At 49.5% G+C, this 16601-nt stretch overlaps 1 protein-coding gene across 10 annotated transcripts in view; it reads right to left on the minus strand.

The window, feature by feature from the left end:
* Msi2 (musashi RNA binding protein 2) overlaps window positions 1–16601 on the minus strand; it is a 374256-nt gene that overhangs the window by 20707 nt on the left and 336948 nt on the right. For 5 of the 10 annotated variants that reach the window (XM_031354281.1, XM_031354277.1, XM_031354274.1 and 2 more), the window contains exons 11-12: window positions 2943–2966; window positions 1487–1549 (exon numbers count right to left, since the gene is read on the minus strand). In XM_031354281.1, the coding sequence (XP_031210141.1) occupies window positions 1487–1549; window positions 2943–2966 (87 nt within the window). The remainder of the gene's footprint in view (window positions 1–1486; window positions 1550–2942; window positions 2967–16601) is intronic. The other 5 variants (XM_031354282.1, XM_031354278.1, XM_031354276.1 and 2 more) reach the window with 1 other exon arrangement.

Here is a 16601-nt window from a genome sequence, read left to right on the forward strand (position 1 = left end):
GGGAGAGAGGCAGGGTTAATTTCGGGTTAAAGTTTAGTTTCATAATCCAAGTTATCAAAAGAAAGAAACTGATCGGAGAAAACAAACAACACTCACAAATTTCAAGACTGTTTTTTTGATCTTTCTCCCCTCCCAGGCACAGGTAGGAATGAGGCTTTTTGCTTCTTTTTTTTTTCCATCCTCCCAAAGCATTCATAATAAAACCCCCAAAACCAGAAACAGGAAGACATGATGCAACTGTGCACCTGTCTTAGGGCCTGGGAGTGGGGATCACCAAGGGACAAGAGGGCCAGAGGGCAAGGTGGGACCTTTACAGACTAGAGTGGGTAGAAGTAGTGTGCCCAGCTATCTGGGCTTCCCAGCCTGCCTGCCCATCGCAAGCTCTCTGGCAAACTGACCCTCAGCAGCCCCCACCTCAATTAATGCCCTATCTGGGCCACGCCCCAAACACCAGTGGGTATCTTGGGGGGAGGGGATCCTTTGTAGCTCGGAGGCAGTGCCAGTTTGCATGGAACGGATTTTCTCTGACATTTTCTAATGAGCCTCGCTGTACCAGTTTGGGTTTTTAGCATTTGCCCTCTGGGCCTTTAACAATCTATTTCCTGGTATCTTCACCAGCACCCCATCCTGCCCCACTCTCTTCAGAGCCTAGTACTGTTAGATTAGTGCTCCGGAGCCCTGCCCAAGGGGGCAGAGGGCCAGCACAGGGGTAAAGGGGCCTGGGACCAAGCTGCTCAGTGGAGGGAGGAGCAAGATGGAGAGAGCAGCTGTCAGCAGGGTACCCAGGGCCTGGCAGGAAGCCGTTGGCACTCATGGCAGGGTGGTACACCCCAGTTCTGACTGGACCTTATAGCATTGCTAGGAAAGTGTTCCCTGGCCACTGGAGGGCTCCAGATCTTTTAAAAGGCCAAAGGTCATGGGAAAGAAAGCTCCAATCTTTTTGGTGGCTACCTGACCCAGAAGAGAGTCCGGTGCAACGGGGATTTAGGCCACAGCTGGTCTTACTCCTCTGCCTTCCTCAAGGATTGGTCCATATCTGGCCTCAAGGGCTCTGGGAGCTGAGCGAGAGTAAAAAGCTCCAGGCTTGGCAAGACGGGGAGTCTACTTTCTATCTCATTAGCCTGGTCAGAGACCCAAGGAAGGGAACCTTCTAAACCTGCCAGAGCCAAGGACATCAGTGACCAAGAATTTCTAGGAGCCGGGCTTAGACACAGGGCAGTCCAAAGCCAAAGGGCAAGGTAGGGTTTCTTTATTCATAGGAACATATTTCTGCCTTGAGTTTGCAGTCCCCTGACTGTGACAGACTCCTGCAGGAACCACTCCCTGGGTGGTTGGGCCTTGGTGATGCCTCCCGGTCCCCACCCCCTCCCCTGGGCCATGGGGAGAGGAGTGCTGGACAGAGGCAGCCACACAGACTGGCAGGGCTTTTACCTTCCCCTGCATACGAGGCATGCCTGGGAGCCGCCTGCCCCGCACACCTTCCTACCTGATCCTCGAGCTGCTGCCACAGCTGCTGCCGCCACTGGTCCGTAAGCCGCTGCTGGGAAGCCTGGAGAGAGAAAGGAGTGAAATCAGAAGGTGCCACTGAGGATCCCAGCTCACACAAAAGACAGCTGGGGAAGGGCTTCACAGACAGCTTTGGGGGTGGGGGTGGGGGTGGGGGGTACAGATCAGTGGCTCTCAGGCTTCTGGAAGGCACAGAATCTTATGATGTCTGATTTGCACATACTGGTCACCCAAGAAGTGCATTCTAGGAAGCACACCACAGTAACTCAACTATGAGGAGGACCTCTGTCTTTGGAGAATTGAGTTGAGGTCTCTGTTGACCCTGCACTGACACATGATGATGCCCTGGGCCTGGCCTGCTACTCTGTACAGGGATCCTGGTGGTGGGGTCAGCAGGAGCTCCAAGGCAGGAAAGACTTGGGGTTGGCTAACATGGCCTAGAGATGTTTCGCTCCTGAAAGTTCTCCAAAGATCTAGTTATCTGAGTTCTAGATTGGTCACAACTTCTTGTCATCAGTGCCACGGCCCGTGGCCTGAGTGCAAAGCATTGTGGGTGTTTCCAGGTGAGTACACACATGATGTCAGAGGGCTGAGGGGATCTACCTGGGGTGAGCCCTGTGTTCTGTGGGATCCCATTCTGTGTTTCAATTTTCTCAGAGTTATAATAATATTACTCTGTGATGCTAGAGATGGAGCCCAGGGCTTTGATGTGCCAAGGACCTGGGTACTGAGTAGTACCAGGATACGACCACAGATTATCCCAGTCCATCCCATGCCAATGACAGGGAACTTTGATGTGACTCCAGTGCATGAGGCCACAGTCAGAGGAAGCCGGCCTGGAGGGCTCCCCAGTGGGGGTGAATATTGTCTAGAAAAGATAGGCCAGGCAGGAATAAAGCTGAAGCTGAGCATGTAGCTGCAGAACGTCCATATGAAAGAAAATGTAGGCGGAGTCTTTCCTTTCTCCTAGTGGCTTCTCTGACCACTAGCTTGATACACATAGTCACACACTGGACTATATACAGACATACTTCCACATACACAAAGACAAATATCTTCTGCCACCAGGGAGACATTTGCAGCCTGACCCCAAGACCCACTTCCAGGGGCTACTTTTTTTTTTTAAATGATTCATCAGAAGCCCCAGAAAACCTGACAAACAGCCCCCCAAAGAGCTGCTTGACTTTGGCCACAGAGCCTGTCTGGTAAGGCACTTCTACAGGACAAGGAACCAAGACATGCACCGGAAGAGCAGGGAGCAGAGGAGCAAAGAACGGAGGAACATCCTCCACACAGAGCAAACTAGAAGCCCACTAAACTCTAAGACTATGGTCCGAGCTATGTGGTTCTACGGAGGGCAAGACGTTCAAAAGGCAAAGAGCTACTCTAAAAAGGTCAGGCTAAGCTACTTAAAATGCCAACGAAAAGAGACATACTTGCATTTAAATATGGTAATAGGGCTGTTGAAGGGGAAAAAGAAAGATCCAGGTGAAATAATTGTACACGGTTCTCCTAGGCTGGGAATGACTCTCCCAGCGCCCATGAAGACCTCGCTGCTCCCTTCCCAGAGGGAGCCCGGGACGGGACTCCCCACCTAGTCCTCTCCCCAGCTCTTCCATGCAGGTTCTAGATTTCTGAAGATGGTGTTGGTGGAAAGTGCTGAAGGAAAATAAGGAAGAAGTCAGGTTATTTCTCTTTGTCCCCATCTCTGTCCACCCAGCCTCCTGCTGCAGGCCCAGAGCGGGGCTTAAGGGAAGAAGCAGCAGGGGAGAAGAAGGTTCTTCTTTTGTGCTTTCTTTTCCCAGACATAACATAGGAGGTTTCCTTGGGAGCATGAGAGGATGCTAGTTGGAGGAAGGGAGTACAGTCAGTAAGATTTGGTTTTGTTTATGGGTTGTTTTGTTTTTTTTAAAGTCTATTTTCTAGAGTTAAGCAGTTTAGACAGGAAGTATGAGAGAAAGGGGAAGAATAAAAAAAAAAACTTGTCCAAAAAAAAAAAAAAAAAAAAAAAAAAAAAAAAAAGAAAGAAAGAAGAAAAAGGAAATCCATTATCCTGCACCTCAGATAAAGGCTTCCGCTGGAGATGGGGCACTGGGCCAGGGAAGGAAGTTTCCTCGGGCATTGAGGTGAACTAAGAGGCGGGGGTTATCAGAGGTGGCTGCAGAGGGAGCCACTCTGTGTGTGCAGGCTGCAGCCTCTGCATTGCCACCTCAGGCTGTCAGTTCTTCCTTCTGAGACACCAGCCAGAGACAGACTTCCGCCACCCACCCGAGTCCTGAACTAAGCATGACTCATTCCCGTTACTCTACACCAGCCCCCTCCTGCTCTGGCTGGCTGTCCACCTTCAGAGGTTACCCTTCACTCCAACAGGTTCCCCACGGGATGGACTTGTGAGGTGTGCCACCTAGATGTAGAAAAGATGTGCTGTGTTTGTGATGGGTATACTTAATGGGAATATGTGTGGGGTTTGCGTTGAGTATAGATGTTTGAGTGGGGGAGTATGTCTTGGGGAAGGGTGTATGTATGGTGGGGTTAGGTATGTGTTGGGGTGGGTTCAGAGTTCTAGAAACCAAAGAACTGTCATACTGGCTACAGTGATTGAACATCGCTGTAGGTGTCTGAGTTCAAATTGGCCCAGCCATTCACCAACTGTGACCACAGCCAAGATGCTTACCCTCCGTGCACAAGGGCTAGCTAGACTAGTTCAAGGTCCACATATATGAAGTGGTGAGATCGATGTCTGAGAGTGAGCCAGTAGGACAGGACTACTGTCAGATCTTTCCCCAGCTATCAGCTCCATGGTATGCAAGGCAGAACTCTTTCTAGACAGAGTCTGCTGTGCTTTCTCTGCAGCAGAGGTCATGGTTTCATGGTCACAAGGACATGGAGGCATACTTGAGCTCCTTACAGGTAGTAGTCATCTATAATCCTTCACTATGTCTTTTCTTTCTTGTTGTCATTTTAAAGCAAAATTTCCACTGTTCAAAATAACAGCACATATTCTGTTTATCTCTACTGATGATAACTGCTCTCGTGGACATATGTTAGCCATGAATCCAGCATGGAGGGGAGAGATGTTTTGCTGATCGAATCCCAGACAGGCTGGGAACCACAGGCTGGCTATCTGTGGACAGGAAATATACCATGTTCCTCCTGCCTGGGAACTTCCAGTCATAGAGAAGATGCCTGGAGACATTAGAAGCAGGCTAATGGAGGGATTCTGGGTGAGAAAAGGATGTATCTGTAGTGTTCTTGGCGGATGGGGTCAGAGCCAGAGAGTCATTCTTCAGCTCATTTGGCCTCCAGCCCTGGCTGACCCCTGCCTCGCTTGCTGTGAGACTTAGGCAGGGTACATTATTCCTCTCAGCTGCAAGACAGGCTGGCTGACAAGATGACCTTTATAGTCCCTTAGCTGCAGGCCCTGCACGACGAGTCTGTCTATCTATGAGGATGACAATCCTAAGTCCCCTGGGGTTGATGTCAACAAAACTTTGAGGTTAATGACACGTCTAAGGGAAAGACTACAGGACTGACAGCAGCTGACACACTTTGATAGACTTTTGGAGTCATGACACCTCACTGCAAGTTATAAGTCAACAGTGTTTTAATTTTTGTTTTTTTGTATGTGTGTGTGTGTGTGTGTGTGTGTGTGTGTGTGTGTGGTTTTTTGAGACAGGGTTTTCTCTGTGTAGCTCTGGCTGTCCTGGAACTCACTCTGTAGACCAAGGCTGGCCTTGAACTCAGAAATCCGCCTGCCTCTGCCTCCCAAGTGCTGGGACTAAAGGTGTGCGCCACCACTGCCCGGCATTTTTTTGTTTTTACATTATGATACTGCATCTATTTTTTCCTGCTTCTGCAGCACTTAGCTAGTTTCTGTATTACCTAAGCACAGCTATTTTTATATTCATATCTTATTTCTCTTGCTGGATGACAATCTCTTCTAGGACAGTCACATGGGCCACCCAGTCTCCAGCTCAGAGACTTCTCAAACTCTAGCTGCTGATGGCCAGGATGCGGGGCTACTACATGTGAGTGAGGAGGCCTGGGAATTGCTCGTCTAGGTCAAGTGTAGCCAAGGACAGCACTATGTGGGAGTCCAACAGCCTGACTCCCCTGATCCTCTAGCCCCAGCACGGAAACTCATGGACTCCCAGGAGGACGCACAGTGGAGGATGTTGTCTACGATATACAGGAGTGCCCAGCTCTGCCATACATGTTGATTTTCAACCCTGGGTTGAGAACCAGATGGCATCACTTGGTTTATAGTATTTACACATGCTGATGTCCCTGGGGATCATGACTGGCTCAGTCTTTAGTACGGCCAAGCACTGGGGCCTTTAAAAGCTTCTCAGGGTAGTGGCAGAGTTGAAGACCTTTGGTGATAAATGTCAGTCACTGGCTGTCAGAATGGCTCAATAGAATAAGCATTGCTGAGCAAGCCTGCTTAACTTCAGTTTGTGCCTCCAATGCTATGTAAGACTGGCCAACTAGTCCGCAGGAGGCCAAAATGAGATCTTTCCTCCTCCACAAGGTGAAAGCGGAGAGCTGACCCTGAAGGGGGTCTACTGACTTCCTATGTGTACAAATAACAAGTAAAATAATAACATACTTAAAAAAAAAAAGTCAAGTCACCGGGCACAGCTGTACATTCCGTCACCTCTTCTACCTCACAGGAGCAAGGAGCCTCCTGAGAATATGCTAGGGAATCAAATCCTGTGATCAATCCCATTCACGACAGTGGGTTCCGAGCTTGCCTTAGGAAGCTTTGAAATCACAGGCTGCCCTGGCCATACCATCAAACAGAATCAAACCTTCTGGTAGTTTCTAACACATAATGCAGACAGACAAGCCATGAGCTACAAGAAGCTGTAAGGGGGTCTTTGCTTTTTGCTGCTTCCTGTCTGATTGGGAGGTCAAAGGTCTTTTCTGGCTCCTTTCCTTATATTCATTTGGAAGAGATGTTGGCTTTCGGGCGGTGTGTGTCTGCGTACAGGCATGCGTATGTGCATACCTCCCCCCCCCCAACCCCAGCACACGCACTGCTGGAGTTTCATTTGGGTTCATATTTATTTCTGTGACCTGGGATGTGTTATAGATCCCCCCAAAGATGAAGAGAATTCTGAAGCCTTGTATAGCTTTAGGAGGTATGATTTGGGGGAATTTTTTTTTTTTTTTTTGAGACAGGGTTTCTCTGTGTAGCCCTGGATGTCCTGGAACTTACTCTGTAGACCAGGCTGGTCTTGAACTCAGAAATCTGCCTGCCTCTGCTTCCCAAGTGCTGGGATTAAAGGCATGTGTCACCACTGCCCAGATGATTTGGGGGAATCTTTTTTCAAGTCCCCCACGAATAGTTTCTTCTAAGGTTGCCTGATCAAGTACTCTCCTGCTCTCTCATCCAGCACACCCAGCTCCTCCCTATAAGCAGTTTCTATAGCTGGTTCAAACTGTCTTGGCTAATCTAATGTTGCTTCCCTGAATCCAAATACTGGAAACTAAGCTACCAAAAGAAGAAACTGTTAACCAGAATGTAGGAAATATGTCCTACACGAGTTTGGAAACATTGCCATCTGCCACTCTGGCTGGCCCAGGCTGCTCAGGCCTGCCTGGGGTGGCGGGGCTCAGCATTTTACAGAAAAATTCATCGCTCTGACTTCTGGGTGAGGCTGGAAGAAAGCTAGGTGGTGGCACATGATCGGAGCTGGAGGGACCAGGGTTCATGTCAGAACAGAGGCTCCAAAGAGAAGGCGAAACTAATCACCAAAGGGGCACATTTCCAGGATCAAACAGAAATGGTCCGCTTTGACGGAAGCTGATGCGCGTTCATTTCAAAAGGAACAGAATAAGCCCTGAGCTCCTGGCATTCAAAACAGGAACCTGACTCAAGACACGCTGTTTAAGGAGTGAGACCAGCTTTTCCAGGAGTACCAACAGCTGTGCAGATGCCCTAGACAGGTGAGGGGGCCAGGAGCGGTTTGCTCCTGCTCCTGCGGCAGGGGGATGCTAAAGAGAACATGGGCCTCGCCACTGGCTCTTGGCTACAGCAGAGAAAACACTTAATTTAGAACCTGATAGCCGTCCCTGAGGAGGAAGCAGAGGCCAAACTGGGAAACAGAGTCTGTCTGTGGCCAACAGCGAGGGGCGGACAGTTTGGGCTTGCTCTCTCCGGGGTGTCAGTACCTAGAGCATGGAAGGTAGCCACAGAACATGCTTCTGCACCGCCTTGGCTAAGCGGTCACATCATTGCTGTTTTAATACATGTTAACCCCTTAGATGCTTGGGTGGGAAAAGAGGACGCACATCACAATGCATCTCTGAAGAATCAGGAGGTTTGGGCAATATCTTCCTTTTGTCTTTTAAACCTTGAGCCCAGAGCTTTGTACTACCTAGCAAACCCTCTACCACTGAGGTACACCCCTAGTCCTTATTTTGAGGCAGGGTCTCAATTAGTTTGCTCAGGTTAGCCTTGAACTTGTGATTCTTTCCTATGCTTCTCAAGTAGCTGCGATTATAGAGTTTTGTCACCAGGTCTAGCCTGCTCTTGAGTGGGAGGGACCCTCTCTATGGTGACTTTAGCCTAGCATCCTTCTCCTGAGCCTTCTCCACCTCAGGTTCTTCAGGCCCTCAGAGCAGAGGGGCTGGCAGTCACACTCACGATGCATGTTGGCAGAGCAATCCTCTAAGACATGCTCACAACCCCTGGCCTCCTGCTAAATATTTAATACAGAATGGCTGTTATGTACCAGGCATTGTCCCAAGCTCTGGAACCACAGCGGAGATGAGACGAACACTCACTGTCCCCGCCCTATGTAGTTCCTGATGGAAAAAATAGGGTTCTACTCCCTGGATGGCATTCCACAACTAGACTACAAACAGACTCCCTAGGACAAAGAAATAGGAAATGCTGAGCCTCAGGACACTGTGGGGTCCCTTGTGCCCCAGAACCTTCCGGCTTCTGTCTGCTTCACATTCACCACTGAGCTCAGGGAGATGGGTGCTTGGAAATGGAGGTGGCAATTGGACGACTCAATCTCGGGGACAGAATGAGGGAGTGGCTGTTCCTTCTTATCCTCCTCTCCGAGAACAGAATAGGAGAGGAAGGGAACAAATGAATTCCCATGGCAGTGAGCCTTGACCCAGCCCCAAACAGCTCCCCTCTTCCACCTAGCTGAGTTGAACAAACGTCACTTCCTGTCACCTAGATTTTCAAACACGGAATGGTTAGAGAAAGCGTAAATCATGTTTTCTCCCAGCTGGAGTCATTTTTATTTGATATGCTTGGTCCCAGTTTCCTCCTAGAGGTGGCTGTTAAACGGACCCACTTCAGCTGGGCTCCCATTGACACTAGCCCTCCCTACCACAGCCACCTCTGCAGACCAGGATGTTAAGTGCTGGACATCCAGAACTTCCTGATCTCTGGAAGCTCCAGTTCTGACTCTGGTCCTATCACCAGCTCTGGAAGTGGGTGTGTGGAGCTCCAGTCCCATCCCCGACAGCACGAAGAGTCTCCAGACAGGATGCTTTGGGTACCAACTCTGCTCAGGGGTCTCTTCAGTCTTTAAAGATCCCAACAGCTAGCAAAGGGCACCCGAGTTCACAGGCTGGAAGGAGGATGAGTGAGTGTCCTCTCAGCCCTCCTACTCCTTGGCTCTGAAAGACCAGCCTTGGCAATAAGCCATGTTAACAACGGTAGTAGTGTCTACTTTCTCTAGGTCAAAGAATTCCCCGTGTCTTTCTCCCACTGGACAAGAAAGCCTTATCTGTTACTTTACTAGATGAAGGTGCTGCAGGTAAGAGAGGGAAAGCGAACAAGCATGAGGCTAGGTAAAGGAAGGAGACAGCTCAGTTGGTAAAATGCTTGCATTGCCAGTACAAAGACCTGAGTTTGACTACTAGAACTCACATTTAAAAAAAAAAAAAAAAAAAAAATAAAAAAAAAAAAAAAAAAAAAAAAAAGGAGCCAGCCGGCCATAATGGTAATGGCACATCTTTGTGATCCCAGAAGTGGGGAGGTGGAGACAGGTGGATCCTGGGGCTTGCTGGATAACTAGTCTAGCTTATTTGGCAAGCTCCAGGACAATGAGAGACCCTGCTTCAATAAACCAGGTAGAGAGTACTTCTGGAATGCCATGCAAGGTAAACACACACGTATATACAAACACACACACACACACACACACCCCTCATGTTCTCACTTAATGCTTCTCTTTCCCTCATCCTCCTGTGAAGCGCAGCGACTCGTGCCTATTCTGTGGAGCTGTCGTGAAGAGTCAGGGAGATGACAGTGTGAAGTGCCTGCCACAAGTGGACTACAAACCTCTAGTTCTATTTTTTATTATTATTGCCCAAGGTAACTGCAACAGAGCTGTGAAGTCCCTTTGGTGCTTCCCATTCTAAAATCCTATTAATTTACGTGATTTGGCATTCAAAGGGCTTTCATGGGTAACATGCATAATTTACTAGTGAGCGAAGAGCTGTTTTCTCTCAAGTGTAAGCTTGAACTGTAGTAGGGCCATGTGACAGTGGGACAAAAGGACACTTGGAAGGCTCAGGGAGGGCCTGGCCAGGGTGAGTTCATCAGAGGTGTATAAACATGGGTCCCGAGGCTTAGGGCTGAACGGAATCACCAGGTTCAAATCAACCTTTTCCCATCATCCTCTGTCCTGAGATGCTACCCTCCCGATATTTCTTGCCAACAATTTCCAGGTTCTTGGCGTAGGGTGGGGAGATACACAGCATGGCAGGGCCCGGGATCCTTTCTGGGTCCTTCCACCAAGTGGAATCTTGTTTGTTCCTCTGTATCCAGCCAGTGGGGACTGGTCTCTCATTTATCACTGTGTCCCCAGCACTGAGCTCAGAGCTTGTTCACAGGGTAGCTGTCTTTAACTCTGTGCAGACTGCAAAATAATGGGTGGGTGCGGCACGGACAGGGTAAGGGTTGGGCGCTTTTTCTAGCTTCTAGCCTTGCCTGAGAGCAAGAACGTTCAAAGACGAGGCTGTGAGGGTGGTAGGTAGGATGAGGAGGCCTGGAAAGCCCTGAGTAGCTATCACTAAATGATAAAGGGATAGGCCAGGCTGTCTCTGCCTTAGTAAGTGAATGTGCCTGAAGAGGCCTCAGAAGTTCTCCTGTGGCAAAGTGGGACCAGTGTCTCTGCATCCCAAAGTATCTGCACTGACATCAAACTGGCAGAGTCTGTTGTCTTTCCCAGCATCTACTCAGATGGTGACCACAAAACCCAATGGAGGCAGGAATGGGAAGGAAGGAACAGAGTCCTGTGCTTTTTTGACTCTGCGTCACTGGTCCCTAGATCTGGAATACTTTTTCAGTATCAACTGGGGAAAGTTATCCTCTTTTCCTTTTTATTTATGTGTATACATGCCACATAAGGGCCAGGTATTCATGGAGGCGACAAGAAGGCATGGGATGCCATGGTGCTGGAGTTACAGGCAGCTGTGAGCCACCGTGTGGGTGCTGGGACAGGTCTTATGCAAGAGCAGCAAGTGTTCTGAACTGCTGAGCTATCTCTCCAGCCCCAACCTGGTGAACTTCTCTGTTTCAAAGCTTAGGTTGGTTTGCCTAATAATGGCCTGAGTATGTCTACCATCCCTAAAGATGTATGCTGAAATGCTCACCTGCAAGGTATTGAGGGGGGGGACCCTTGGGAAGTGAGTAGGCATGAGGATGGAGCCCCCTTGGTGAGATTAGTGCCTTTATAAAAGAGAATCCAGGGCCAATAAGCCAGCTCCGCAGGAAATGGCACCTGCTGATCCATGCTCATCTATGGTGGGAGGAGAGCACCAACAGCATAAAGTTGTCCTCTGACCTCTACACACTCTGTGGCAGGCATACTCCACCCACATTATCATGTACAGACACACACACATACACACACACACACACACACACAAAATAAATAAATACATCACTTTAAGCAAAAAAGAGAGAGAGAGGGAGAATCCAAAGAGTTTGCTGGTTCCATGCCCCACCCTCACAAAGGGAAGACACAACAAGACAACAGGCATCTCTGTATCTGCAGGTGCCTTGACCTCAGATTTCCCAGCATCTACTCCTTAGGAAACACATTTCTGCTCCAGGCTATGGTATTGTTACTGTAGCAGGAATAGACTAGGACTACCCGTTCACAACGGCTCTCCAGGTACCATCCACGGCTCTCTCTATGCTCACTGCTCCAGTGTATGCTGCTATTGGGACTGCCCTAGCTGGCCACACACAGAATGCTTCTGTAGGCTCTGAGCTCACTGGCCATTGTCTCTGTATTCTAAGACTCTGTAGGGCAGGTGCCGGTGGTTATACCATGCCTTTATCCAGCAACCAGAGAGACAAGAGTCAAGGGGCTCTCTTGGCAGTGGATCCAGACTAAGGGTGAAAGGAGTAGTGGATACATCTTGGTCTCCCGCATGTCCATGGCTGATCCCAGAAGTCATGAAATACCGGATTCTCAGGCCCCATGTGACAATCTACCTCCCTTTCATACTCTGAGTAATTCTTGTTGTAATTTTGTTTTCTACACCGCATGCTTTCTCTTGGTTTTACTGGTAAAAATAAAAACTGAAGGCCTAGGAAAGGTGACAAGGTTACTGATGATGAGACTCAAAGGGGACTTTAAGGGCGAAGGTGCAGGTATCTGAGAGGGTGTGGGAGAGCTGGGGCAGCGGGGGGCGGGGGAGGGAAGAGATGGAGGTGGTGGGTACCAGTTCTCAGCTCACAGGGAATAAGGTATACACCTGCGGCCTCCTTCACTGTTAACCCTGCCTGCTCCCACAGACCCCTCAGCAACCTGTGAGGCAGGGAGACCACTGTCTCTATTTAATAGCTATTTGATAGGTAAGAGACACTGAGGCTCAGTGTCTAGTTGAGCTAGGCAAGGACTCCATCTCCCAGCTTTCTGCAAAGCCAACGTGTGGTACGGGGTGTGTGCCTGTGCACTCTCGAGTTATGTGTATGTCTGGTGTGACCATGGGGAGCTGAGCGCTCACTTAGTTGCATCCTCTCATTTATGCAGAGCAGCTTCAAGAGGCACAGAAAGCTGATCGCAAGTGAAACCCGCAATTCCTGTCAATTCAGATTGCTCCAATTCATTTCTGCAAATGTTTATTAAGTGCCTATTAGGCAGTGTGCTCCGCTTTCATCTGGGAATAGAGTCAACTCTTGATTTTCCATGCCAGCGAGGATCACTTGGTGATACTGCACACCCACAAGTCCCCACAAACCTCCCTCCAGTCCTGGCTGGATTTGGGGTGTGCTGCTGACTTTCAAAGCAGCAGATCTGCTTCCTGACTAAGCTTGCCTTTAATATTCAAATGAGAGGATAAATCCCAAGTACACACAGGGCCAGGTGGCCAGCAGGCTGGCCTCTGGGAGCTGGCTTGTAATTTAAAAGCGCCTCTGTGAAGAGGTAATCTCTAGAGAGGAGTCAGGGAGGGGGAAGGCAGAGACTCGATACAGGGTTGAGATGGGACAGATGCGCAAGGCTCTTCCTTATAAGGCCACACCCTGCTTAGAGCCTTGGCCCTGCCCAGATGAGTGAATCTTCAGCCCCATCAATCAACCTGGGAGGCTAACCTCCCACCCTGACATTTCAGGATCTGTTTCCTACCTGGTGAGAGAGAGGCCCACCCCTACTCACTGAGCAAGGAGTCAGGTAGAGCCAGACAGGTCCCCAGTGTGAGCATTTCTGGGATGGGATAAGGTGAGGGTGAGGAAGAGCCCTTACAGACAGAAGTAGGATGAAGGTGACAGCAGATTAGGTTGGCACTGAAGGGCAGGGCTGTCTGATTTCTGGGTTCTAAGATTCCACCAGGACAGCCCTGGCCTGGCTTCTCCTGGCCCAAGGCTCTGAGGACTTGTCCAGAGAGTATAGAACACAGGAGAGCAGTGTGGGAGTCAGTCCTGAGTGCATGCCCAGGGCTTCCTTTCCTAAACAGGGATAACCTTGAAAGTCTCTGTCACTCTGGTGGGACCTAGAAAGGAGTAGACAGAAAGGCCCCGGGGCTACCACTCAGTACCACTCTAGATAGAACAAGTGTTTGGAGAGAGTATTATCTGTTTTTTTCTGGAAACTTTACAAAATTACTGTTCTCTGGGCAGAACTGGCCGCTGGTGTAAGTCACAGCCCTGTGTCCATAGCCAGGGCTTTCCCCTCCAGCCTGAACATTTGAGGAGTACTACCTCCTGAATACTCAATAGGCTTATTCCACCTCAGTAGGACATGGCCAGCCACCAAACCATCTTTGTCCAACAACATCGTCAACCAAGGCTACTTAGCAGCAGCTCTGCTGATGAAAGGTTATTTGAGGTCCTCTCCAGATGAACAGTGGCCTCTCTGAGCTAGGGTGCCTCACCTCAGACCACCTCCTAAGGAGCACTGTTGAGCCAGCACCTGGGACTGTCGATAGACGACAATAACTAGGAACAAAGAACTGGTAGGGAGTATGTTTAGTGGCTGTGAGTCCTGACTAGTGATCCTAAAGGATAACTAAGCCTCAGGTGGCACCCCAGAAAGCCAATCTCCATTTGTCACAGTGGCGTCAGAGACCTGAGCTTCATTGCTAGGGAGACAGGGAACAAACTGGCAACTTCTAGCCCCAGTGGCCAGAGAAAGGTCTCCCCAGCCTGGGATCTACACAGCCCTTTCTCCTTCATATACACAGTAGCTTGGGAGGGAGGCATAAAGGCTGGGTTACAAGACGCTGGCTTGGCTCTCCCGGCAGCCTGGAACACTCTGCAGAGAAGGTAGTCAATGAGACTTTTGGCAGTTGATGCCATATGAACCTTACTGTCCTTAGTAGTGTTGAGAGATTCCAAAGAGCCACCAGCCAGCCTGAGGCAAGGAAGAGGAATGTAGCTGAGAAGGTAAAACTGAGAGGATGGGGTGCAGACAGGTGGGGACAGCCTTCTGGACTCACTCTTGATGCTTCTGTACTGCTCTTTAGCTCTGCAGGCCCTGACTGGCTATGGAATGTCACCTCTGTAAACCCTCTTCCAGTGCTTCTTTACTTTGGGGCCTAGACTCACTCTGAAACCTGATTCACACTCCCCTGCCAGTTCTTCACTCAAAGCCCCGAGGCCTGCCCTAGGGACTCCCTGCTTCCCTGGGAGCATCTGATGCCACTCCTACCACTGGTAAGCCGACCCAGGCAGCACTAAAGCATCCGGAGAACTAAGGATGGGAAGATCACTCTAGAAAGCTTAACTTCGTTAGCCACTTTGATGCTCATTATTTCATTCTACAGCATTTACTGATTTGCACAGCATATGCCCTGACACACATGCATGCACCATCCCTCAAGTCTAGCTCAATTAAAAAGTCACTTTCATTTTTCAGGTGAGCACAAGGTCACCTGACTCAGAAGTGGCCCTAGAACAAGAGACCCACCCACCCTTCAGGTTCCCATCCAGCAACTTGTCTACTGCCCTTTGTCCTACACTGCTCTAGGGATTTGGAAAGTCAATGGATGCACAAACATGTGCACAACTGTGCAGATCCCCATCTTTTATACAGATATAAAATGTTCCACAGAGGGAGGGGCAGGGTGCTATCCCACAGCTGCCTTAGCAGATGTTCTGTCTCTGCTCAAGGACAGACAGATCACCTCCAGCAAAAGCACAGGGCACTCTGCCTAGTGCTGAGACAGAGGGGAGAGAGCGGAGGCCGGGCAGCAGCCAGGGGAAGTTGGCTTGCTTCTACAAAATGCACTTGGCTGTTGCTGGTGCTGGCTATCTAGTGCATTCGCCTCCCCTGGAGCGAGAACAGGACACTCTCAGGTTCAGAGACAGCAGCACACAGCATGTCTGTGGTAAACAATTTATTTTTCTACCTCAGTTGCTTACAGGAGGAAACATAAAATGTCATTAGGGAGCAGTGCAGATGAACTATTTACAGCCCCGCTCACGAGAAAGCTTGTAGGGAAAAAAAAAAGGAACCGGTTGCATCAGTTATCCTTAACCAGGGGAGCCACACTGCACAGATCTCCTCCACTCGACCGTTCTGTGAACATCAAGGATGCTGACAGTCAAGACGTACCAAGTACTGATCTGCTAACACTGGATGAGCCAAGGAGAGCATGGGTCACTCACTGTCTGAAAACACTAGCTTTTGTGGGTGCAAATGAACTATGGTTACTAACTCGAGAGAGTAGGGACATTTCAAAGAGGGAATCAGACAGGGTCCTTGTGACACGATCCTTCTGGGGAGGGGTGGCTCTCAGGGAGCTAGCCTTGATTTGGATGGTCTCAGGTGCCCTGTCCTTTCCCACCATGGCAGTGCCATGGGGTAGGGGTAAGGCACATGAGGCAGGGAGGTGAAAATGGACGAGAGTCCAGAGGAGATCAGTGGCCACTGGTGAAGCACGTGGCAGGGCTAGGCATGTGACTCTGCTATTCCTTCTCAAAGACTTTATTGTGGCAGTAGCCACCAGGAGACCAGCCCCAAAGGCAATGGCAACCAGACAGTGTTTACACGGCTGCTCATTCAGATTTCATTTTCCACACAGTTTTGTAGACGGGTGTGAGTGTTTGCATTGCCACTATGCATCACGGGACACCGGCACTCCCTCCAGATCACATAGCTACAATCCCTCTGGGTCACCAGCACTTAAAAGCTTGCCCTGCATGCCTATCTGATCGTTATTCTAAAGCAGCAGCATCTTCCTGGATTCCTCCTAGGAGGAGTCCCTATGAAGTGTGTGAGCCATTCCCTTCATTCTGGGGGAGCTGGCCAGTGGCATGGGCGTGGAGCCGGCCACAGCGCATTCAGGAAGGGAAGTGGGAGGGAATGGGAGCATGAACGTTTTTTTCTGAAGCAAAACAAAGCAAAACAATGAGGTCTCTTCCAGAATTTGAAACAGGAATAATCATTTTCATTCATTCCATCAGCCAGATAGGACAGATTTCAGTGGGCCCTGCCAGCAACCGGGTGGCTCTGGCAGGGGTATGTACTCTCTAGAAATGACAGCAAACTCCATACTTGTGATGCCTCTCTTAAGAGCTTGCTGATAACAGTTGCATTCCCCCAAATCAAAATCAGCAAATAATTTGAAAAGTGAAATAAGACTAGAAACTATTGACAGTATATAGA

This window comes from Mastomys coucha, unplaced genomic scaffold (genome assembly GCF_008632895.1).
Source record: "Mastomys coucha isolate ucsf_1 unplaced genomic scaffold, UCSF_Mcou_1 pScaffold5, whole genome shotgun sequence".
Classification (NCBI taxonomy): domain Eukaryota; kingdom Metazoa; phylum Chordata; class Mammalia; order Rodentia; family Muridae; genus Mastomys; species Mastomys coucha.